Genomic DNA, 22,910 nt, shown 5'->3' with positions numbered 1-22,910 from the left:
AGTAAGAAAATTACACAAATTAAGTATTAATTAATACAGAACACAGCAGGTTGGGAAATAGCAGCTTATATTATGCAAGGGGGCATATATTATACAGCAAAGGGTTTATAGTTCATGAATGAGGATGTAGCACATGCATGAAGAATCATGCATGTTGCTCAACTATGAATTCCAAGGCAAGTTATAATATCTAAGGAAGTAGTATAGCAATGACATCTAACAATATGAAATAGCAATGACTTTTGGTTGGGACAGCCTCATCGGGGAGTCTCAGGTCCTGAATTCAAGCAATCTCAGCCAGCATCAGGCTTTCCAGGACCATCTACAACTGTACAAGTGCAATGGCCAAAATGATGACTGCTTATGCACAAAAGGCGTGGAAGAGGTGTTCGGTGGGAGCTAACTGCTCCAATAAAAGAGGTGAACGTCCTGTCCGGTTCTGCTTACCATGGTAGATGTCTTGTAAGGAGCCTCCTCCACAAAACTCCATGCAGATCCACAGCTTATCCCGTCTAAAAGGGAAATAAAAAAACACATGGTGAGTGAAAAATAACGGCATTAACCAGTAATAAGTATGTGTAATGCATCATGTCTCGCCTTTCCCAGCCAATCAGGAATAACATTTCACAGTGTCAAGAATGACATCATTTGCCCCGTTTCAGAGTTGTCTATTGTTGAGGTAACAGCTATAGTTGATCAGTATGGGTGAATATGGCTATATAGTGGCTGAATATTATGGTGAGCCGACAGTTAGCAAGCACATAGGAGCTCCATAGGTGCTCATGTCTGTTCTACTCATCCGCCTCTTCTGGGGGGAGTGGCTTTGATCAGAGGGTGGGGCTAGCCTCACAGAGGCAGGGCTAGCCTCAGTTAAACTTTGGAGGGGTGCAAAGTAGGCATGATCTTGGTGGGAGTGGAAGGAACCTTGTGGAGGACCAAAAGCTCATCCACTGTCCATACATTGTAGATGCTACCATGGAACCCTGGGAAAGCAGCTCTTCAGCCGGAGACTCTGAGTGAAACTTCGCACGTTTCCAAGCATGGGTACAATAATAAACTATAGGCTCCCTACGTTCAACGCTTTCAATCATACCATGGAACTTGAGGATCAGATCCACATAGAGATTAAACACTAAACCGCACATGCATAGAATCACACAGAAACAAACCAAAGTGCTCATGCTAAAGGTTAAGCAAGAAACTATGGGTAAAAAAATATTTGTTTGTTTGCACATTATGTTAATGCCTTGAAGATGTCTGAGATTTAGGAAGCACAACAGTGACTATTACAGTAATTGGCCAAGAATACAACTATCTGAATAAGAGTAAGACTAAGAAAATACAGCCATCAATACCAGAGCTTTCACAAAACAATGTCACTACAGAGCCATGCACAGGCGGTTTAATAAAATGGCTTTCGGACAACAGCTTGGCATGATTGTCCGGTATCACGTACCCTGCCAGGAAAGAAATTGGTTGTTAAAGTTGTTTTTTTCCCCCTCTGTCCATTGTGCCTCTTATCAGGCAAAAGCACATATCCAGGCCTCTATGTATTAAACAGAATCGTACTTGTCCAGCTAAGTGGGAAATATACTAGCGTTGCAGGCAGGCTCCATCCATTTTGTGCGTTTAAAAATATAAGCGATAAGATGGATGCATTTTTGGAGAGGACACCGCGGATTCTAGAGAAAACACGGTGACGCAACACAAAGTGTGAAAGATGGTGATGGTACGAGACACGTTTATTTAGTATGCAAATTCGGTCTGGATCTGAGAGCCAGCCATAACAAATTAGGAGCCAACTTTTTTCTCTTCTCTAATAATGTTTGTATTTTGATTTATTACCCCATGGTCTGCATTTAAATCATGTTTAGTAGGACAATATGACATAAAACACACCTTTCTTCAGTACTGCACCACTTCGTACCATGTTGCAGTGAACCCCTTCATGACAAGGGGTATTTTACACCATAAAGACTCAAGCTTGTATGTTTAACCGTTTATTCGCACACTTACACCATAAAGTAACAGACACATGCTAATGTATTATGCTCACACATACTTACACCTTACAGTAACACACACACACACACACACACACACACTAACATTCTACATTCATGCTAACACGATACATTAAACACACACTAACACTATAATGCTGACATACACACTCATGCCAATGCCATACTGTAACAAATACCACCATACGCTAGCACTGCACTCTTATACACATGCACACCCTATCCAACACCACACACAAACACTAACACCACGCACTAACACTATGCACACATACACACTGAATTTAGCACTACAATACGGTACATACACTGACTCTAGGACTATACACACACGCACACTGACACTATAGTACGCACACTGACACCGACTACAGCACTATACATTTACAAACAGAAAAAGTGACTCAGGCACTGCAAAATACACTTGCATACACTACTCCTCCTATCTCCTCTTGGAGACCTGTCACGCCGCGACCTATCTTCTGCCATCATGAATCTGGCACACTTACGGCACCTGCTTCTCCACTCAAAACCACGGGTGCCAGGAAGTGGTTTCTAGTCCCCATGGCGAACTGCCCCCAGAGTTACTGGGCATACTGTCGATCCCTACAGTATGCCTATGCTGTGTAAGCCCGAGCCACTGAGCAGGACCCAAATTCACACACAGTGACTGTGTAGAAGGCAGTTACTATTTGGGACCAGGTTTTATAGAATGAGAACATTGCAGAACACGTACAATGTAAATCTCTCTCCTGGGACAAATATAAGCTGCTCTGACAGACTCTGCAAAGAGTATCAAAGTCCTTAAATTCCTGGAAATTAGATTCAGGCAGTTTAACATTTTACTAAACCAACATGACTCCTGACATGACTCTTTCCTGACTCCGGCATGCTGTTTAAGAGCTTGCACATTTTTCTATCATAAAATTCAAAAATTGCAAACAACTTAAGTCAAAATGACACATCATTTTAGGTTAAACAATAACACAAGTCCATCAAGTCCAACCCCGCTACTGATCCAAGAAAAAAGGCAAAAAACCTCACCTCAAAAAGGGGAAAAAATTATTCTCGACTATCAAAGTATTACTGAAAATGTAAGGGCCTATATTCACTAATCCCCCCATACTCTGGAGTAGCACGATGGTCCTCAACACCTGAAACTACTCAGAATACCCATCGATGGCAGCCAAGGACTATATTACAGTTAAAGGCATGACACAGCCAGGCTTAGCAATGGGCTAAAGCTGACAGCAAAGCCTGCCACTGCTCGAGAAACACAAAACAGACTGCGTTTTGAAATGAAACTGTCTAGCTATCCTCACAACAGCAGACACTCTAACTTCCTGGTCGCATGCACTGAATGATTATTTCTCCCCACTGTTATTGGTAGGCTCAGGCAGCCTTAAGAAGGGTTTGGGAAGGAGAAATGAAGCACACCGATATAGCACAAAGACTGAATTTTTTACCGTTTCATAGGAAATAGAGGGCCGATTCACATTAATGAAGAGCATTAAAACACATTGCATATGTATATAACAAAATGTCATGAGCGTTTCTTAAAGGCTTTTTATAGAGAAGAGATAAAATTCTAATAAATGTGAATAGTTTCTTTATGATACAGATAATCCAAAACTGTACCTTAGATAGCTGCCGAAATAAGCCACAATGTTTGTATGCTTGCAGTCTTTCATCATTATAATCTCCTGCTGCACCACGGCAAAATCTTCCCCTGAAATAAAAAGAGTTCCCATCAGATATTGTCGGTAGCTTAATTCCACTGCATGTTTCATACAAAGAAACGCGATTCAGGAACACAGAGATATGGCATACATTATGGGGTATGTACAGGGGCGTAACTAGAAACCACAGGGCCCTGGTGCGCAAATTGCCCTGGGGCAACACAACACAACTCAACAGCTGGTCTTTGCCATCATTGCCCGCCCCCCCCCACTTCCAACATACACTATGGCACACAAATGTAAACACACTTACACAAATTACACACACTTACTCATACTCGCTATACATCCATGCTCACACACACACCCATGCTCTCACACACACATCCATACTCACACACACACACAATTACACATCCATCCTCACACACACCCATGCTCACACACACACACACATATCCATGCTCGCACACAATTACACATCCATAATCTCACACACACAAGTACACACAATTATTCCAAAAGTTTATGGCAAAGAGCTGCAACAGATGAGTGAAAAGGCATAAAGGCCGTGCCTAGTACATATGCCAATAATAAAACTAAAAGTGGCTTTCCTTTGTCACCAACTGCTGGGTAGTAGTAGATAAGTGGAACAGCCTTCCATGCACAGGACAGTTACATGGCTATCCTGAATCGAACCAGGGAATAAGACCAGGGACTGAGCAATTAAATATTCATGATGCTCAGATAATATAATTTATGTCAACCTTCTTTCATATGTCTGTGACACCAATACAAAAACTGGATGATTTACTCAAATAGCTGGACCCTGGTGACACCTGTTTATAAATACAGGACGCATATGATAGTCCAACACACAAAAACTATACCCTGCTGGATGTCTGTAGGCATGACTTTGGATGCAGCAGACATTAGGTGGAGTTTGCTTGTTGGGGGCATCATAATCATGGTTTGTCTAGAGTCTTTATAGAGGTTCCAACCAGGACAGCATACTCCAACCAAGAAGGCCTTGGCTACAAAAGTCCAACTAATAGCGCACAGCACAGAACCGAGAGCATGGAGCATATAGGGTAACCGAAGGCAGTAGCCGCAGTGAAATGCAATTGAAAAGCTGCTGATTCAGTGAGAATTAATACGTATACGGAAATTGATGATTAAGGCTAATCCAAGTCTGTTAAACGATTCGGTAAAACAGCGATCTCTTGCAGTTTTGCAAGTATTTCCAATCTGGATTCGGATCTCGTACATCTGAAACCCTCGCTTTCTTTCTATATTTGTACTTCTGTTTATGAAAATGTCCATTTTTTTATGTTCTGGCATTCTGATGCCTGTTCTCTCCAGTGGAACAAACTGACAAGATACTCGGTTGTTTATTTGATGATCTGACAGGAGAACAAATTTCCTTTATTGGCTCTGAACTTGACAAGAAGCTACATATCCTTGGTACGCGTTTTGATTGTAGACTTCTAACTCCAGCGCTTTAAAACAACTTGTTGAGACGGAGCTGTCAGGAACTCACGTACTATTAAGGGTATGTTAGGAGAGAAAACCGTACAAGCAGAAAGGGCCACAAATCTACATTTCCAAAGAAATTCTGAAGGCATTTACAATTAACGGTATGACTGAAGAAAGTGAGGGTCACATGAGGAAATGCTGAGACCAGTTTGAGCTGTTCAGCATCCCCTACTAACTAATGGCCAGGAGTGGAGCTGACCAGAGATCTTTTTTGTCCTGCCCTCTGATGGTCTGCATTTTAGGAAATACTCAGGTATCGTGAATGATGTCATAACCCATTTTTACTGAAGTACAAAACGTGCTACATATGTTTGGCATTGCACAAGGTGACCAACCAAACCAGGGCTCTATGGAGGAAGCAACATTGACCTCCCTGCTTCGTACTTGGTTCATCATATGATCATTTGCAAGCCACAAACCCACTGTGAAGAGAGATAAGTGTGCAGGAAGCATCACGCAATGGGCCAATCTTTTCTTGTTAGGAGGCAGGACACCAAAATATGGATATATGCTCCTCCGTGAAAAGAGCTTGCAAGTATTATAGGGGGCCACTGAAGACAGGCCACTTAGTAATGTTGTAACACCAATTAACGCCGACTTAATATCTATAAGTAGACTATGTATAGGCTGCTCACTTGTCGATGGATCCTGTAATAAAACCATGCACTGCTTATATATAGCTGGCATAGGAAGTACAAAGTTCCATTCATCTGCATCTTAACTCAAAAACGTTCACCATTAAAGGATTTTTCACAGACCTAATGTTAACATACAGCAGAAGTAAATTCTCTGGGCAGCCAAAAACTGTAAAAAAGGACTGCAAAATTCTGTAAAGACAGCAGGATGTATTTTCCTCCTGTTTCAAAGACGCCAGGGGCTGCCAAGTAATAGCACAAACAGCAAAAGGAGATTTATTAACAGGGGAATAGTAAAATAAATCAGGCTCCTGTGCAAAATGTTAACAGGGGAAGAGCCAGCAAAAAATGAACAAATCTTACTGCTGACAAGTCAATAGATGTATTACACGGCAGGCTGCAGTTTCACTTATCTGGTAAAATTTGTTTAGTGTCACAAAAGCACAGAGATCCCTGCAGTTTGCTAAGAAATATATGGAAGAATGAACAGTGTTGGAAACATGAAGGCTGAGGTCAATACCCAACCATGCAAGTAGAACTGGGAAAGTTTGTTTCTAAGAAAGCCAAATGGGCTTCATGGTGGGATCTGGCCACACACAGGAGCTGAACGTACAGTCTGGCATTCATAAAGGAAGCGAGGTGACGGAGCATCATTTACGTTTCCAAGAGGGTGGTACATTAAAGGAACAGCCTTCCAGCAGATGCAGTAGAGACAAATACAGTGACGGAATTTAAGGGTGGCATAGGCATAAAGCTATCCTGAATCTAAGAGAAGACCATGGACTGATTAAGGTCTGAGTCAGGAAAAATGGGCAGATTAGACAGGTTAAATGGTTCTTATCGGCCGTCAAATTGACCATTTACATGACTCTTTATATACTCGTCACATAAAAACAATCTAATAAAGCACAGAAACTGCCCATAGGTTGTGTTAACAGTAAAGAACTTGCGAACACAGCTTACATCTCGATTGTTGGCTGTCCAGAAGACTATGCCCTTTATTGAGACTCCCTGCAACTTCCATTGCCAGGACTGGCCACTGTACCTGAGGAAAAGTGTTGGAGATGGGGAGTTCTGTGGACAAAAAGCCTTGTGACATCATCACGCAGTGTGTGTAACATGGGAGGAAAGTGATGTAAAGATAAAGCAAAAATATTTCTGATGAAGCAACTTGAAGAGTCTAATTGCCAGATGTAGAAAATCCCATAGTAAGTACGTATTATGACTTCCACTTCTGCGTTAACATGTTTTTTAACAGTCTTCTATATCTCAATTATTTCTCTTTGAAATTCTATCGTCACCATGGGCACAATCAATTCCTACGAGGGAAAGTATGTTCTTTCATCGTTTTTATGATAATATTACATACCATAATCATTTGCCGCTGTAGATTACAACAATAATAACACATGATAATATTAAAAACCCCTACAATTTGCATGAGAAATGCATCTGTGTGTAAACCATTCACAGTTCAGAATCCGCAGCCAGTTCTCAGTCCTATGGACACCAGCATATGCTTTAGAACATATTTCTATCCTAATGACTCCTGCTCAGAATTCATTTACCATCGTTCCTTTGCACGGAGAAAAAGATGCGCATATTTTCACTCTAATCTACTGTCAAAACACACTCTGATTACTGAGATGTTTTTATGAGAACGTATGTTTCCAGCTCTTGGTAAGAGCGGATCTCAATTCAGCAGTATGAATGTCTCAATATACGTGCTGACTTAGCTGGTCTCAGCGCCGGCTCCCTGATTACTCCGCGGGATACAGGCTGGGATTGTGTATCACTCACCCACTAACTGCTATTGATGTCAATGTCATTTAAAGTGCTGTCTTTTGCCGGTACACTTGATCGATGTATGATGAAACCTAGCAATGCAAAGTACTGCCCTTGAACTTGTCACATTGTGCTATGAACGATGTATGCAATTGTCCTTAATCTCAGTTTAAAATAACACTAACCAATTTCCCTCTGGAAGGTGTCAATTTAAATAACATCAGAAGGGAAACAAAGATCCATCACACAGCGTGGCTAACATAACAAATAAGTAGCCCGGGATAACCGCTGACATTTACACTGGAACTTGTCAAATTTTAATGATGGTAGAGCAAACCACTGTATCTTATTAACATTACTGATGTAAGAAAATGGTGTATGACTCTGGTCAGTCAGTTGGAGACATATGAGAAACCATGTAAGGACACGGACATCCAGATCCACAGAGAAGGCCGTAAGACTCCATCCACAGAACTTTAGTAGCCAAGGTAGACCGTCTCACTGGATTTATTCATGTCTGTCGGTTACATTGAGGGCCCACAAACCATAATTGTACAATCGATCAACCCTGGTTATGATGCCTATTGCTTTGGAAAAAAGCAAACACCAACCACAAAAATCTCAGAATAACTGCTCTTATCACTATACAAGTACTCATTTTAAAGGGACAGTCCTTTGTAAGCACATATACATTCATTCATTCATAAACAAAAGACTTAAGGAGAAGCTAAAGCTCGGCATCCTCAGCTTGAAGCAGCCAATAAGCGTCAGGAAAACTGCTCCCACCGACCTCAATGGTCACACTTACCATGCCTTCTGGAGCATTTGCTCAGCACTGAATCTGACTATCACGGTACATCTCATCACGGTACATCTCATGAGGTATGTTTGGCTGTACACATTTCATGCTTACAAAATAGTTGGGGGATGAGAGTGGCAAATGTATACGCAAGGGGACACCACAAAAAAATAAAGGGACCTCTCATCGATCATATGCATTAAAGTGCATACGATGGCAGAAGTGTCCCATTAAGATGTGTACACCTGTATCTAATGCTAGCTTTCCCTCAATCAAAATGCTTAAACGTATTACAGTGTATACAGTGAATAAAGTATATCCGGAGGCCCTTTTGTAAAACTTTAAGAAAACATACACAAATGCTAAGAAAAAAGCATGCTGGGCTCTTCTGGTTCCAAGTGTTTCTAAACAATAGGTCAGCAAAGCCTTTATTCTTTAACAAACCCACAGTACACAGGTATGTCATTCTGTCTTTCTTTATAGCACATTATCTATAATGAAATACCAGACCGGAAACAGCACAAAGGGAGGAAATTACAAATACAAGCTAAAACACAGTAATAAAGCACCAGAGAAGTAAAGGGTGGTAATTAGGGTGTATTATTGGTACCTAGACAAACCTTCCGCACCAACAAGCAGCTGGCAGCAGGAGGTTGACCACATGTTAAAATAGAATAGATGTTAAATACACAGATGGGTACACGGTACACCATTCAATGGAGAACAAAATTCATGTGTCGGAGAGCAAAAAAAGAGCTCTTCGTTCGGTTTCATTCTAGGACAGGAATGGCCGATCATGTGTGATGTTGGGTTTTGGTGGAAGAAAAAGGTTATTAGTGCTTTTCCTGGAATCTAAAACAAGCATATATTGGGTTTTGATTTGTGACCCATCTTGTGGAGTAACAGGACCAAACGTGGCACATCTGTCCCTTAAGTGGACTTTGCTCCCTTGTTGCGAGTCAAATTAATTTCCCTTCTGTGCTCCTCTGGATTTACACTCCAGGGCTCTCAGTGACCTGACATTAAGCACTGATTCGGGAGACGCAAGCATGAGTGGAGCGGAGAGCAGAACAAGCCCTCTGGGCACGTAGCCATCAACTCCCCAGAAATACCATGCGTAGCAGGCACGCAAATCAGAACTTGAACTTATAAGCACACTGGGAATTTAGACAGAAACGGAAGGCTCTGAGGCTATAAGCTTGGGTTCACCAACCAGAAAGTTTCAGAAAACATATCTTATATCATATCTTAAACTTTACCCCACGCTTGCCAGGTGTCAACTGCTATACACTGTAAAGCTCGGGTTTAACAAGGAGCCAGGAAAAAGCTGAAGACAAACTGTTCTATATAACAAGAGAAGCCTAGAGAAACATTTCCAACCTTGACTGATCACCAGATCTAGTAGAGATGGGCCAGCCAGCAGAAACGCAGCAGGAGATAAACCAGACATCACACAGTCCCATCTCTTTAATTCTCTCCCACAACAAAAAAACCGATACTATCATGGCAAATACAGCGAAAAAAACTACGAGTTTGCCAACAGCACTTATTTCATGCCTGTCCCGAGCAAGACAATATGCACAGTAGAAGACACGCTAATCACGCCGCAGTTTTTTTAACACAGGGCTAGCCGATGCCCAGACCTGCTGAGCATTAACTGGATTCTAAGCTTATATCCTTTGAAGAATTATTTCAGCTGGAATCGGCAGCTTTTCCGGGTAGCAAAAGCTGTGGACATAATAAATTGCAAGACGGCGGGAAGATGGCAACAGCGTGAGTACTGAGAAGCAGAGGGTTTGCATTAACCTCCTGATGTCAGGGGATGTGACTGCAGTATAAGACAACAGGGGTCTTTCATTACTCGACATTCGGCATTAAGTAAAATCACTGATGTGAGATAAAATAAATCCCTCCAGCATCTTTCTAACACAATGGCATGCAAACGCCAGCACGACAAGGTAAAATTCAATCCAACCTTACAGATGTCTTATACATATTGTTATTGTTCTCTTCAATGGCCCTGTTGATATAGTCACTGTAATATATTGCCCTGTTAATACCCCAATACTTTCCACACTAACTACCTTATATAAAACAATCTAGAATTGAAAAGCATACAAATAAAAAAAGGATATTCCAGGAGCAGTTCCTCCTCTATGTGCTGGGCTTAAAAACACCTTATCAGAGAAGGACAACATCAAAGAGAATTTGTTGTTGGATCCAGACCTAGTATATCAAGTGACTCAGATCAAAGGCAAGGGATGCCATGTGAACCCTCCGCTCTCAGCTCTGCCACATATACAGAATAATTAAAGTAAAAAAGGCAGATGAACCACTACAAGGTGGTGGAAATGTTATTGTAATTAACAATGTGCCAACTAACTTCTGTATAAACTGTTATAACTAGCCAATTAAGATTGCAAGCTCTTCCAGCGAGAGAAACTCCACTCCCGCGGTATTAATATGTTTTCCCAATTTCCTATGAAAATTGTGTGATACTCCTGGATACTCCATTAAAATTTGCATGTTGAATTATTCAGAATGTGACCCCAGATGAATAGGTTTACAAATTAACAAAGTAAGGGGCATATATAAGATTGGATATCACATCAAATGTATAGAAAATAATTCTGATTTAATGTTTGAAGAGTTGTCTTATCACAGCAACCAACAGAATGTTTCTGTTGTTTGGACCATTCTATTGGGAGGGTTTGGGGAAGACACATATTCATGCTTGGATCATACCACTGGCTGCTACGTTGACAAGATCACTTATTATTTTTTTAGTGCTGTACAAAGTATGGGTGATCTCTCTATTATTTGGACCTTTATTCCCATTATGCAGGGGAACATATACGGATACTGGATGTGGACTACAGATGGGATCTGAAAGTCCACATTTAGCTAGCTGTAGCACAATACCTAGTTATTACTTAACTTAATAAAAATAATTCTCCATTTACCAAAAACATATATACAGCTTTATCATAGAGATGGGACAAAGTCTAGAGCTAAAACTATTATACAAAGACTATAGATTAGATATGGAGGCTTACAGCAAAACTTATGGAACCTTCGAGAAGGCCTTTGTGGCCTCCATTACAATACCACATTTAATACTTCTCCACTTAACCATACAAACTGTGGTTCTTGCAAAATAACCTTCAAGATTCCTTGACAAAGAATTCCAAACTTAACTGACAGTGTACCCTGTAATAAAGCAAAAGCTTTTTAAAATGCAAGATTGAAGCTGCGCTCCACCACTTTCAAGGGCGCCATCAATAAAAGATAGAAATCAACACATTACTATCACTGTCTGCCTTTCCCTCCTGTATTCATTAGGAAGAAGGGTTTTTAAAGGCTGTATCAAAGGACGACAGAGGGATATCAGTGAGACTATCGCTGCAAGGCCCTGTGAGAGTGATTTATTATAATGTACTATCATTTAGAGAAAGAAGGAACTATGCAAGCGCCAACAACGTAAATTCAGCAAAAAACATCAATAAAAAAGGTATAAATAAGAAAAAAGAAACTTTATAAAGTGGTAGTACGGGTTGAGGAAAATATGATTATGACTTTGCAATGTATTTTAGATGTTCAATTATGAGATTAATTCCATGGATTTTAAAAATTTAAAAAAAATATTCTCAAGCAGACGACAAACAGGTAACAATCTAATAATAACAGCACCATATATAATAATTATTATTATTATATAATAATATTATTTAATAGAAATAACGATTATAAATAAAAAAGATTTATTAGAAAGCAGAAATAATATAGCATGCATGGACCAATAACATGTTTTTGGAAGTGGTTACTGCATGTGGATGTGCTGAGGTAGATAACATCATGGATCACGATTAGAACCCACATATGTTCAAGATGCAATGCCAACTTCATGTGTTCTTATTAAAGGGACAGTGAAGCCATTGTGCATTTTAATGCATGATAGCTGGGTATCCAGGAAGCAAACAGATTCCTCCAAAAGCAGTGGGTACACATTACACGTATGTACCGTTCACATTTTACATGATGGCCTGAATGCCCTTTTAACTTTCATTTATAATGTCACAGTATGGCCTGAAGCCCCCACACCTAATTGGAGAGTTTGACTGAAGATGCTTTTTGGCATAAGGATGATTCATGCAAATCTCAGCATGTAGCCAGCGAGACAGCCTTACTGAGTACGGCTGAGCATGATGGAGAGAAGAGGACAGATGCATGCTTCTGGAAAAGGTTCGTAAATCTGGAAAGAAACTGCATTACAGAAAAGTTAAAACAGTACAAAAAAAGAGAAACAGAATGTCAAATGAAAAAAGAAATGTAATATCATATAAATCTGAAAGGCGTCAAAAGAAAGATCCCTACTTTCCAAAACACAACATGAAAACTTTTTCAGGGGAAGGTGATTTCATATTGCCCCGTATTAAAAAGTACCCCCACCTTGCAGCAGCCAATCACCGGCAGGAAAGCACCTCCATCAAAATCAATGGGAGTGCTTTCTGTGCACAAGTTCAGAGGGGTCTCATTAGACCTCCTGGAGCTCTCACACCAGCTGGAGATCTAAAGCCAGTGCTGGAGACTGCAGATGTGAGTATTCGTACATTCAGCTGGTGTATCTCCTGCAATGCAAATAGCTGGGGACAGGGAATGGGATACCGATGAAACCTTCTATGTACTTGCATACAAAAAAACATTAGGCAGGAATACATATAGTCCATATTTTCACTGTATATGAAAGATTACTAATCAGCATTTCAAAGCTTTTTCTTAAACAAGTGTCATATACGTCACCATGAATTGTCTTACAGAAACTAAATCTAAGTTTGAAAGGTCTCGATTGTAATAAGAGGTCCAGCCGAGACACTTACAAAAGACACCAACTACTGTTATATATTTAACTACGGGTATCAATATTCATATGATGTGGCGAGGAACCATCAAAGGGGTATGATCTACATTTTTATCCGGGAAGCATGGAACATATTTATTAAAGAATTCTCAGAAGCCAAACCCAGTTATTAATCAAACTAATTCATCTTTGGTCTGGTTTTGGATTTGCCCCTGACCTACTGGATTGGTCATTCCGGTTCCTGTCCCTCACTTGTGGGGTCTCCTTTAAAGCTCCCTTTGTGTAAGCCAGTGGCTGCCCAATCAGTGCGGCTCATTCCCAGAGTTTGTGTGATTGCTTACACACATCACACAGTTTGTCACAATAACACAGGGTATAACACAACGTGGCCTGCAAGCAGTGCCCATCATTACAGCTGATTAAACCATCATTAAGACCATACCGCTGCATCAGTTTATTCTATTTCTTTCATATGACATTGAATGGTGTGCTTGTAATGCACTGATCAGCAATGATAAACCCCATAACAGTAATTAACAGGTGGGTATACATTTTTGGAAAAAATAAAACACAAGGCATTGGCTGGCAACAGAATATTTGGAAGAAAAAGCGTGAGATAAAGGCATGAAACGGACATGTCAGCCATCACATGCAGTGAAGTGTCCCTTTAACGCACATGATAGCTGCATGGTCCCTTTAAGTTTTAAGGGTGTCCCTTACAAATTAATGGGGGGGGGACTCTGCAGAATCCCCTATATGCATTTGTCCCCTGTCCCCACTCCCACCTAAAAGCCAAACCCATCTCCATGAACGTGATATACCTCCCGTTAGCCCCCCCGCACTGGCTTGGCGGTGTGTTCAGATCACAGTGTGCACGTGTTGAAAGTGCACCCATTGCTGTCAATGAAAAAAGCGAAGAGCTGCATTTTTGTATCAGGTAAGCGCTTTCATTTTAATTGTATGGTTATAGTTTTGGAAAAATTCCTTTTAAAGTATTCATAGAGCATTTGAATATGCATTCTTCTAAAATAGGGGTGCCAGGGACATTGAACGGCCCATTTAATGCAGTACATTATTATTATTATTATTACAATTATTATTATTGGGTTATCTACTCCACTCCTATTCTCTGTCAAATCAAATTTAAAATATACACTCCATGCATCAAAATCCTCAGAAAGCGCTCCTATTTGTTTCAACAACTTCAAAAAGAGGAGGCTCTACAGCCGCAGCACCGTCAGCGGGCAGGCAAAGGATAATGCTTATTATTTTAACATGTATTCATCATAGTGGGGTTGTTTGGCACAGCAGATTGTCCCTTTAACGCCAAAATAAAATAAGTATATGTTACACTAAGCTGTTTTGCGATAGCTTGTTGATGTCCTCTCTCAGAAGTCTCTGAATTCTTCTCGAGTACTTTACCAGGTGAAAACGGTGTAGCGATTCCATGTTTAGTAGAGAACAGAGAATTTCCTGGCAGATCACTTTACATGCAAGGCAGACCCAGCGTTCGACTCGTTCAGCTACTGGCGACATCGAAAAAACGGAAAATTCCAACTCGCCCTCGTTTGAGTTCTATAAGATAGTCTGACCTGCAATTGAACTGAGCAAGCGACTGGATCTAGCAACATCTAACACATATATTATATAGAACATGTGCTTACAATTTATACACACGGATAACACACGGATGGCTGTGTGATCCCTTAAAATTTCCATGTTGTTCTTTTCACGTACGACTTTGATTACATTCAATTAATAGTAGAAAACACTAAATTGTCCCGAAGACGGCTGCTTTGGTATGTTGGATTCCCACATTTAGGGGTCAAGAAAAAGTATCTGAAACGTTGATCATCCCAAAAGTGTAATAAAATTAAGCAATTACTGTACAACACAAAACAACATTTCTAGTTTGTCTATAAAAAACTGAATGGTATTTATTGCCTGAAAAATCCCGAATTGCATAATTAATTAGACACATATATATAGTGCTTACTGCTTTATATAAACGGCAGTGAGTGGGCTACGTGAACATCTCTGCATGGATGCAGAATTCTCTATTCCGGAATAGCATCCAGCCATTCGTAACGTATACAACAAAACCAATGTCTACATCAAACATTGACAATAATATTAACGAGCGACCCACAGTAAATGGAAATGAGAAGCTCTGTATATTTATGACCTGACCTGGGCTTGTCTCAGCAGAAGACAACCTTCATGCAGGGGGGGTTAATATTTTAAAGCATTAAAAGAATAATCACGACCGCAAACTATGAACTGTATGAAGGCACGACGGCTACACCAGGAGCAGACTGGCCATCGGCAATGCTCACACCGGCCGTAGACCGACATTGCTTTTCTTAAAGTGCCAGGGCATATTCAGCTACCAGTCCGGTATGGAGATATACAACAAATCAACTGCTGTTTAATATTTTAGATAAAGCCAATACCTGGGAGCTATTATTCCCAACACATACTATACAGTATATTATACTATTGCTTGACATTGAGCGGTTTGGTAAGAATAACATATTGTAAATTCTGTTTTATTAAATGCCAACCCTGTGCTTCGTTTCTTTACTAATAAGACGGTGAAATCTCATTTCCAACGAGTAAACAGACTGCACTCTGTCTCTAAGGGAATATCACGGCACATCCAGATGCACGGTGGTTCATGTGAACGGAGACCTCAGTTCATATGTAATTTGAACACCGTCTCCTCGAATCCCCAAGTCCCGTTACAAGGCAAACGCCACGCCACGCAGACTTAATTATATGATGCAGTGAAGTCCAATCTATACGTTTATAGAGATGAGCTCATGTTTCCACCATAACCACCAAATCATACGCTCGGGTCTGTAATTAAATCAGGCATCAGACCAGATACCGTGGTAGCTGCGATACGCATTATGCTTTGAGCTGCTCGTTCCTCTGCAGACAGGGCACAAGCTGGCTCCTCTTTGTAAAAAAAACAACTGATTCCATCCCTCACCATTAGCTATCGGGGTTAATATTGATTTCACCAATTGTCAGAATTTGGTTGGCTCTGTGCTAGTGACGGTTATGGGATGGATTATCAAAGCTCTTTTTGCAATGGAAGCAGGCCCGGACTGGCCATCGGGCACACCGGGCATTTGCCCGGTGGGCCGGGCCACGGCAGGGCCGCATTGACTTAGGGGCTGATGGAGCTGCAGCTCCAGGCCCCTACCCTACCTACGGCCGCATTAACGCAGGGCATAAGGGGCACCTGCCCCTTAAGCCCGCCGCAACTGCGACCGGGTCCGCCACTCTAAGGGGCCGGGAAGTCCCCACCAAGGCCGGCCTTACGGGTCTGCGGCCGCACAGGGTTTAAATTAAAACATCGGGGTTTTTTTAACTTTATTTAACATCCTCCATGTTAAATAAAGTTTTTTTTAACTTTATTTAACATGGAGGATGTTAAATAAAGTTGAAAAAAACCCCCGATCTTTTAATTTAAACCCTGTGCGGCCGCAAACCCCTAAGGCCGGCCCTGGTGGGGGCTTCCCGGCCCCTTAGAGCAGGACCGGCATTTGGGGTGTGCGACCGCAGGGGGTGCCAACTTGCGGCACCCGGCACCCCTCCAGAGACGGACAGTAATGTCCGCCGCTGGAGGAGCAGGCTCGCAAGGGAGCGGCATCGGAGGTCTTTAACAGACCTCCGGTTCCCTTGAGTGATTTTAAGCCGGGTTCAACCCGGCTTAAAATCACTCAAGGGAGCCGGAGGTCTGCTAAAGACCTCCGATACCGCTCCCTTGTGATCCGCGCGGCAACAGCTGCTGTGCGCCGGGGTTTGTTGTTAGATCCCGGCGCACAACACTGAAGCCGCGCCCACCGCTGTCCGTGCCCTCTGAACCGGAAGAAGACAGAGAAGACAGAAGAACTGAAGAAGAGGAGCGAAGAGGAGGAAAAGGAGCTGTAAGGAGAAAAGAGGAAAGGTAGGAAAATATTCAGTGAGAGTGGATTAGTATATATGTGTGGATTGGTATATATGTGTGGATTGGTGTATACGTGTGGATTGGTATATACGTGTGGATTGGTATATACGTGTGGATTGGTATATACGTGTGGATTGGTATATACGTGTGGATTGGTATATACGTGTGGATTGGTATAGGTGTGGATTGGTATATATGTGTGGATTGGTAAGTGTGTGAGAGTGATGGGTGTTATGCTGTACCATTTCCAATGTCTTTTTCATGATCTAATTATGCTCTAAAAGTACATCATAACTCCCATCACTCTATACTGTTCCATACAGTGGCAGAGCTGGGAGGCAGAGGCCTTGCACAGGACTCCTGAAAGGTAAGTGAACTTCAAAGAGGGAGAGGGTAGATAGTTAGGAGGGGGTAGATAGGGGAGAAGAGAGTGAGAACGGGTAGATGGGGCAGAAGGGAGTGAGAAGGGGTAGATAGGGCAATCATACTCCTATCATGCCAAGTCTGCGAGTACATCCTGGAATCTGGGTATGCCTGGGCATGATAGGAATGTGATTGCTGTTAACAATCATATATATATACATATAATATTGTTTTTTCATTGTTTTGTCCTATTTTGGTGTGTTACTTACTTTAAATAAAAGGTTTTTTTTTATGGTGTGGGGAGGTCATATTCGGTTTCGGACAGGTAAATGCTGCATTTTCGGTTTCAGTCCAGAATTCGTTTCGGTGCATCCCTACTACTAAGCCAGACAATGAAGTGGTAGGCCTACACCACAACAATGTTTGGCGTAGTATATAGTGATTGGGGTTATGCTGCACTATTGTTAATGTCTGGCTCAATGTATAGTGATAGGGATTACACTGTACCACTGTCAATGTGTGCCTCAGTATATAGTGATAGGTGTTATGCTGTACCACCGTCATTGTCTGCCTCAGTATATAGTGGTAGGTGTTATGCTGTACCACTGTCAATTTCTGCCTCAGTATATAGTGATAAGTATTATGCTGTACCACCGTCAATGTCTGCCTCAGTATATAATGATAACAGTGAGAAGAGGCAGAGGTGGTAGATAGTGATACAGGGGGATAGATAGTGAGAAAGGGGAGTTTTGTTACAAGTTTTTATTCCTTTCTTTTTTTGGGATGGGGGGGCACCAGAGGAGTAGTCCGCACAGGGCGCCAGAACACCTAAGGCCGGCTCTGCCTTAGAGTGGCGGACCCAGTTGCAGTTGCGGCGGGCTTAAGGGGCTCTGCCTTAATGCGGCCATATAGGCCCAGTCAGTCCGGTCCTGACTGGGCCTATTTTAAGGTAGGAGCCTGGAGCTGCAGCTCCATCAGCCCCTAAGTCAGTCCTGCCCTGCCACAGGCGCGGTCGCAGTTGCTGCTTGCTCTGGCAACAAGGTAAATAGGGTGAGGCAAGGGGCTGCAGTGAGAAGGGGCAGAGGGGGGTTAGGTAGTGAGAAAGGGGGAGAGGGGATAGATAGAGGCGGTACATATTGAGAAGTGGGGAAGGGGGTTACATAGTGAAAAGGGGGAACATAGTGAGAAGGGGCAGATAAGATGATGAGAGGGGTAGTGTGAATGCGTATGAGAATGAATGAATAAATGTGTGGATGAATTGTGTGAATGCGTATGACAATTAATGAATTCATGTGTGGATGAATTGCTCGAATGATTTGTAAGACTGCATTAATGAATGTGTTAATGATTTGTGTGAATGATTAAATGCAAAGATGGTACATGAAGGGTGGGCTTTAACAATAAATAAATAAATAAATATGGGCTGCTCAGGCTTAAATGCCCGGGCCTATTTTTTGTCCCAGTCCGGGCCTGAATGGAAGTGTACTTTTTGTTCATTGAAGAAGGGCTGATACTACATGGGAGGGAGTTATTCACTAAACGGTGAGTTGTAGGTCACTTTGTTAATATTAATGTCACATTAACATATACAAAGCACGTGATTTAAAATGAAATTGTGTAACTGTTATTCTTTTAAATGTCTTTGTCTTAAGACATGAAATGTCTGGGTAAAGCCCCAAACCCTAGGAATATGCATAATCACATCCATCAAAACCAAAAATTAAGAGTTATCGTGTTATAAAGAGAAAAATTTTCATCTTTTCAATTGGCAAGCACATGTATGGGCAAAAAGCTAGATTTAAACGAAACCCCCCCGGCTCGTTATCACTATGGCCAATGGGTAGACTGTGCGTGCATGTGCCACGATTACGTCAAGCTGTGGGATTGAACAGAATGATATATTGAAAATGCTCCAGGCACCAGTACTATTTAGGTATGTATAACATCTTTTTGGGATCTCTTTAGGATGCTGAAAAAAATATATACATTTTAAATATTTTATTTTTTCTCTTTGAAGAGGCAGAAACACAGGCAGTGGTATAAAGCGATGATGTCAACCGGCGGTAACTCGTCGCATGGAATCACTATATTCCCGAAGAAAAGTCAGGAAAGAAATCAAATTATTTGGGTTACATTTATTGAAACACAAAGGCTTCCTATGGATGCTTTCAGATTGTTTAAGGAGATGCTTGCTGATTGAGGCAACAAAGAAAAGGATGTAGCGTCACTTGAGCTTTCAAGACCCCAGAGATCCCTTCTTCAGATCAAAAGTATTGAGGGTACTTTTAAGTGTTCGATGAATAGTTACAAGTAAAAGGTATATAAAGAAAGATAAAACAAACATTAAAACAAAGCACAAGAACTAAGGTTTGCAGCTTTTTTTTTTGGCACACACACACACACTAATGAGATACGGTGCTTAGTACACCCTGTAAGAGAGAAACCATTAACCTACGCCGCGCATTCAAAGCTATATGGAATCATGGATGAGAGTCCTGTTCAATGCAAACGTTCAAAGCTACTTTGACAGGTCTCAGGGCATACAGCAGAGCACCAGGTTACCATACAGCCCTCCTTCCTTATCCTCAAAATAAAGAGCCGAAGTCTGAGGAGCCGCACACACACACACACACACACACACACACACACGTACGCCTTAACGAACGCTAGCTTGGTATCAAGGCTCTTGTTCGTCTCCATGGAAACTAAACTTCACATTCCGGCCTAATAGCCACCATCGTTCTGCAAAAGCTAAGTTTAAAGAAAAGAAAAAAAGACACTAACCTACACCAGGCTGACAGCTTTTACGAGGAAATCTTTGGGGAATAATAATTGACATTACAGAAGTTGATACATGTTTTAGGCGCACGCATAATATACAATCTTGAAAATGAAGTCTCTTGTTTTGGCGGATTTCACTCTCCAGGGCATTCACACCAGGGCTATCCTACAATTGTGTAGAACCAAGTATCTGGGGGTTAAGCTGACAACATGCTAATTACCGGGATGGGGTGGGGGGCTAAAATACTGCTCTTTACTATGGTACTATGGTCACTACACCTGTCCCTTTGCCTGAAAAGTGAAACAAATCTCAATCGCATTTTAAAAATCTGGTCATCCTATATTAAGAGACATTATCTGACCATGGGGCTATTTTTTGTTTCTAAATAAATGTACAGCAACCAGGAGGCTGAATTATGGGACTCAAATGTATGTGTGTGACCTACACCGATAAGCCATAACATTATGACCACTGACAGGTGAAGTGAATAACACTGATAATCTTGTTACCATGGCACGTGTCAGCGGGTGGGATACATTAAGTGAACACTTCATCCTCATAAATGATGTGTTAGAAGCAGGAAAAATGGGCAAATCTAATGATTTGAGGGCGACAGGGTCATGGGTGGCCAAGGCTCATTGAGTCACGTGGGGGTCAAAGGTTGGCCCATGTGGTCAAATCCAACAGATGAGCTACCGTAGTTCAAACTGCTGAAAAAGTTAATACTGGTTCTGATAGAAAGGTGTCAGAACACACAGTTGGTTGCGTATGGGGCTGCATAGCCGCAGACCAGTCAGAGTGCCCATGCTGACCCCTGTCCACTGCCGAAAATACATACAATGAGCTTGTGAGCATAAGAACTGGACCACGGAACAATTGAAGAAAGTGGCCTGGTCTGATGAATCACTTTTCATTTTACATCATGTGGATGGCCGTGTGCGTCGCTTACCTGGAGAACACATGGCCCCAGGACGGAAACACAACGAGTTCAAGGTGTTGACTTGGCCTCCAAAGTCCCCAGAACTCCATCCAATCCAGCATCTGTGGTATGTGCTGGACATGGAGGCCCCACCTCACAATTTACAGGACTTAAAGGATCTGCTGCAGCAAAGCACAAAGCGTGTGTAAATACCCACCTGTCACGCTGTACTGAAATCAGACAAGAAAAAAAAAATACCAAACCATGGGTTTCCCAAGCTAACCAAGGAAAATACATACTAAAGCGTATACAATTGGTCTGCATTTACAAAGCCCATAAGGAACATAAAATCAGACATGATTCCAATGACTAAGTAAAACGATCTAGCTATTATCATCATAATTTATTCATACAATTTGCTAGATATGATCAGGAAGTCCTTGCTAACATGCTTACAATCTATAACACCAACACGTTCAAATTTTATTGCTGGTAGTAACTTTTCGTATCGACCTCTGGATACATTTATTCCTGGCTCCTACATACATCAAGTTGGCTCCTAAAAGCTTGTCTTTGGTTCCTAGTTTCACACATGTATCCTGCCTTTCTAATAACTGTTCCGGGATTCCTGTACAGATTCCAGCAAGAAAAAGGATAGCGTCACGTCACCATCGTGTACAGGCTGGAAGCTTTGAGAGGTATGGAAGGGGTAAATCAGGTTGTATATTAAGGTTGGAAGGGAAAATAAAGCTATCCCATTATATCATATTGTATACACCTACATATACACCTCATATCATATTGTATACACCAACACATACACCTCATATCATATCGTATACACCAAATCATGAGTGTCATCACCCATTAAATTATCCAGGCTCAGCTCATTACCTGCGTGAAACCTGCCAGTGTTAATCCTCGATAGTGAATACTAAGGTGAGGGAATTAAAACTGCAACTCCCCCTTTAGTGACTACACACCTTTGACTAATAAAAGTCTATGGAGGAATGGACTTCATTAACATTGCCATTAATAATCAGCTCAGTGACTATGGCAGCCTCCAGACCTTCATTGGAACAAAATGATCAGACGTGACTTTTCTCCTGTTTCCGAGCTTAATTTTTTCATTATGTGCAAAAGAATAAGTGACGATAAACACAACCGCCCACAGTAAAGCGCTATACTTTAAACCGGCACATCTGCAGAAATGTAACGACTTCAATTGCAAAAAAAGGGCTGTTTATGCAAAGTTAACTCGTCTCCGCAGAAGCTTTAGAGCAACAGGGCATCCAGTAGAAAAAAAAAGACACACAAGGGATGTTGGAAGACACAAGTCAATTAAATACTCCGGCTTTGCCACCTGTGCCCCAACTGTCGTATCATTAACTACAGTAAGAACCTAATAGCAGAATATTCTCATAGACAGCCTAACGGTAGGAGAATAAAAATATGAATATATTATCACTATCCACTGTATGCAAAAAATCATGCTGCCCTGCCTTGTGTATCTCCTGTATACGGTACGCTGCACATTTCAAACAGTAAGATCAGCACATGGTGTAAGGGCAT

At 41.5% G+C, this 22,910-nt stretch overlaps 1 protein-coding gene across 2 annotated transcripts in view; it reads right to left on the bottom strand.

Moving 5' to 3' along the window:
• LOC149271754 (mitogen-activated protein kinase kinase kinase kinase 3-like) overlaps nt 1-22,910 on the bottom strand; it is a 107,325-nt gene that overhangs the window by 60,265 nt on the left and 24,150 nt on the right. For both annotated transcript variants that reach the window (XM_089507142.1, XM_089507143.1), the window contains exons 3-4: nt 3,663-3,753; nt 448-512 (exon numbers count right to left, since the gene is read on the bottom strand). In XM_089507142.1, coding sequence (XP_089363268.1) covers nt 448-512; nt 3,663-3,753 — 156 coding nt within the window. The remainder of the gene's footprint in view (nt 1-447; nt 513-3,662; nt 3,754-22,910) is intronic.

Source organism: Sceloporus occidentalis, unplaced genomic scaffold (genome assembly GCF_023333645.1).
Source record: "Sceloporus occidentalis isolate IW3139 unplaced genomic scaffold, rSceOcc1.0.p SCAF_463, whole genome shotgun sequence".
NCBI classification, from domain to species: Eukaryota; Metazoa; Chordata; class Lepidosauria; order Squamata; family Phrynosomatidae; genus Sceloporus; species Sceloporus occidentalis.
This window is presented reverse-complemented; position numbering and strand designations above follow the sequence as displayed.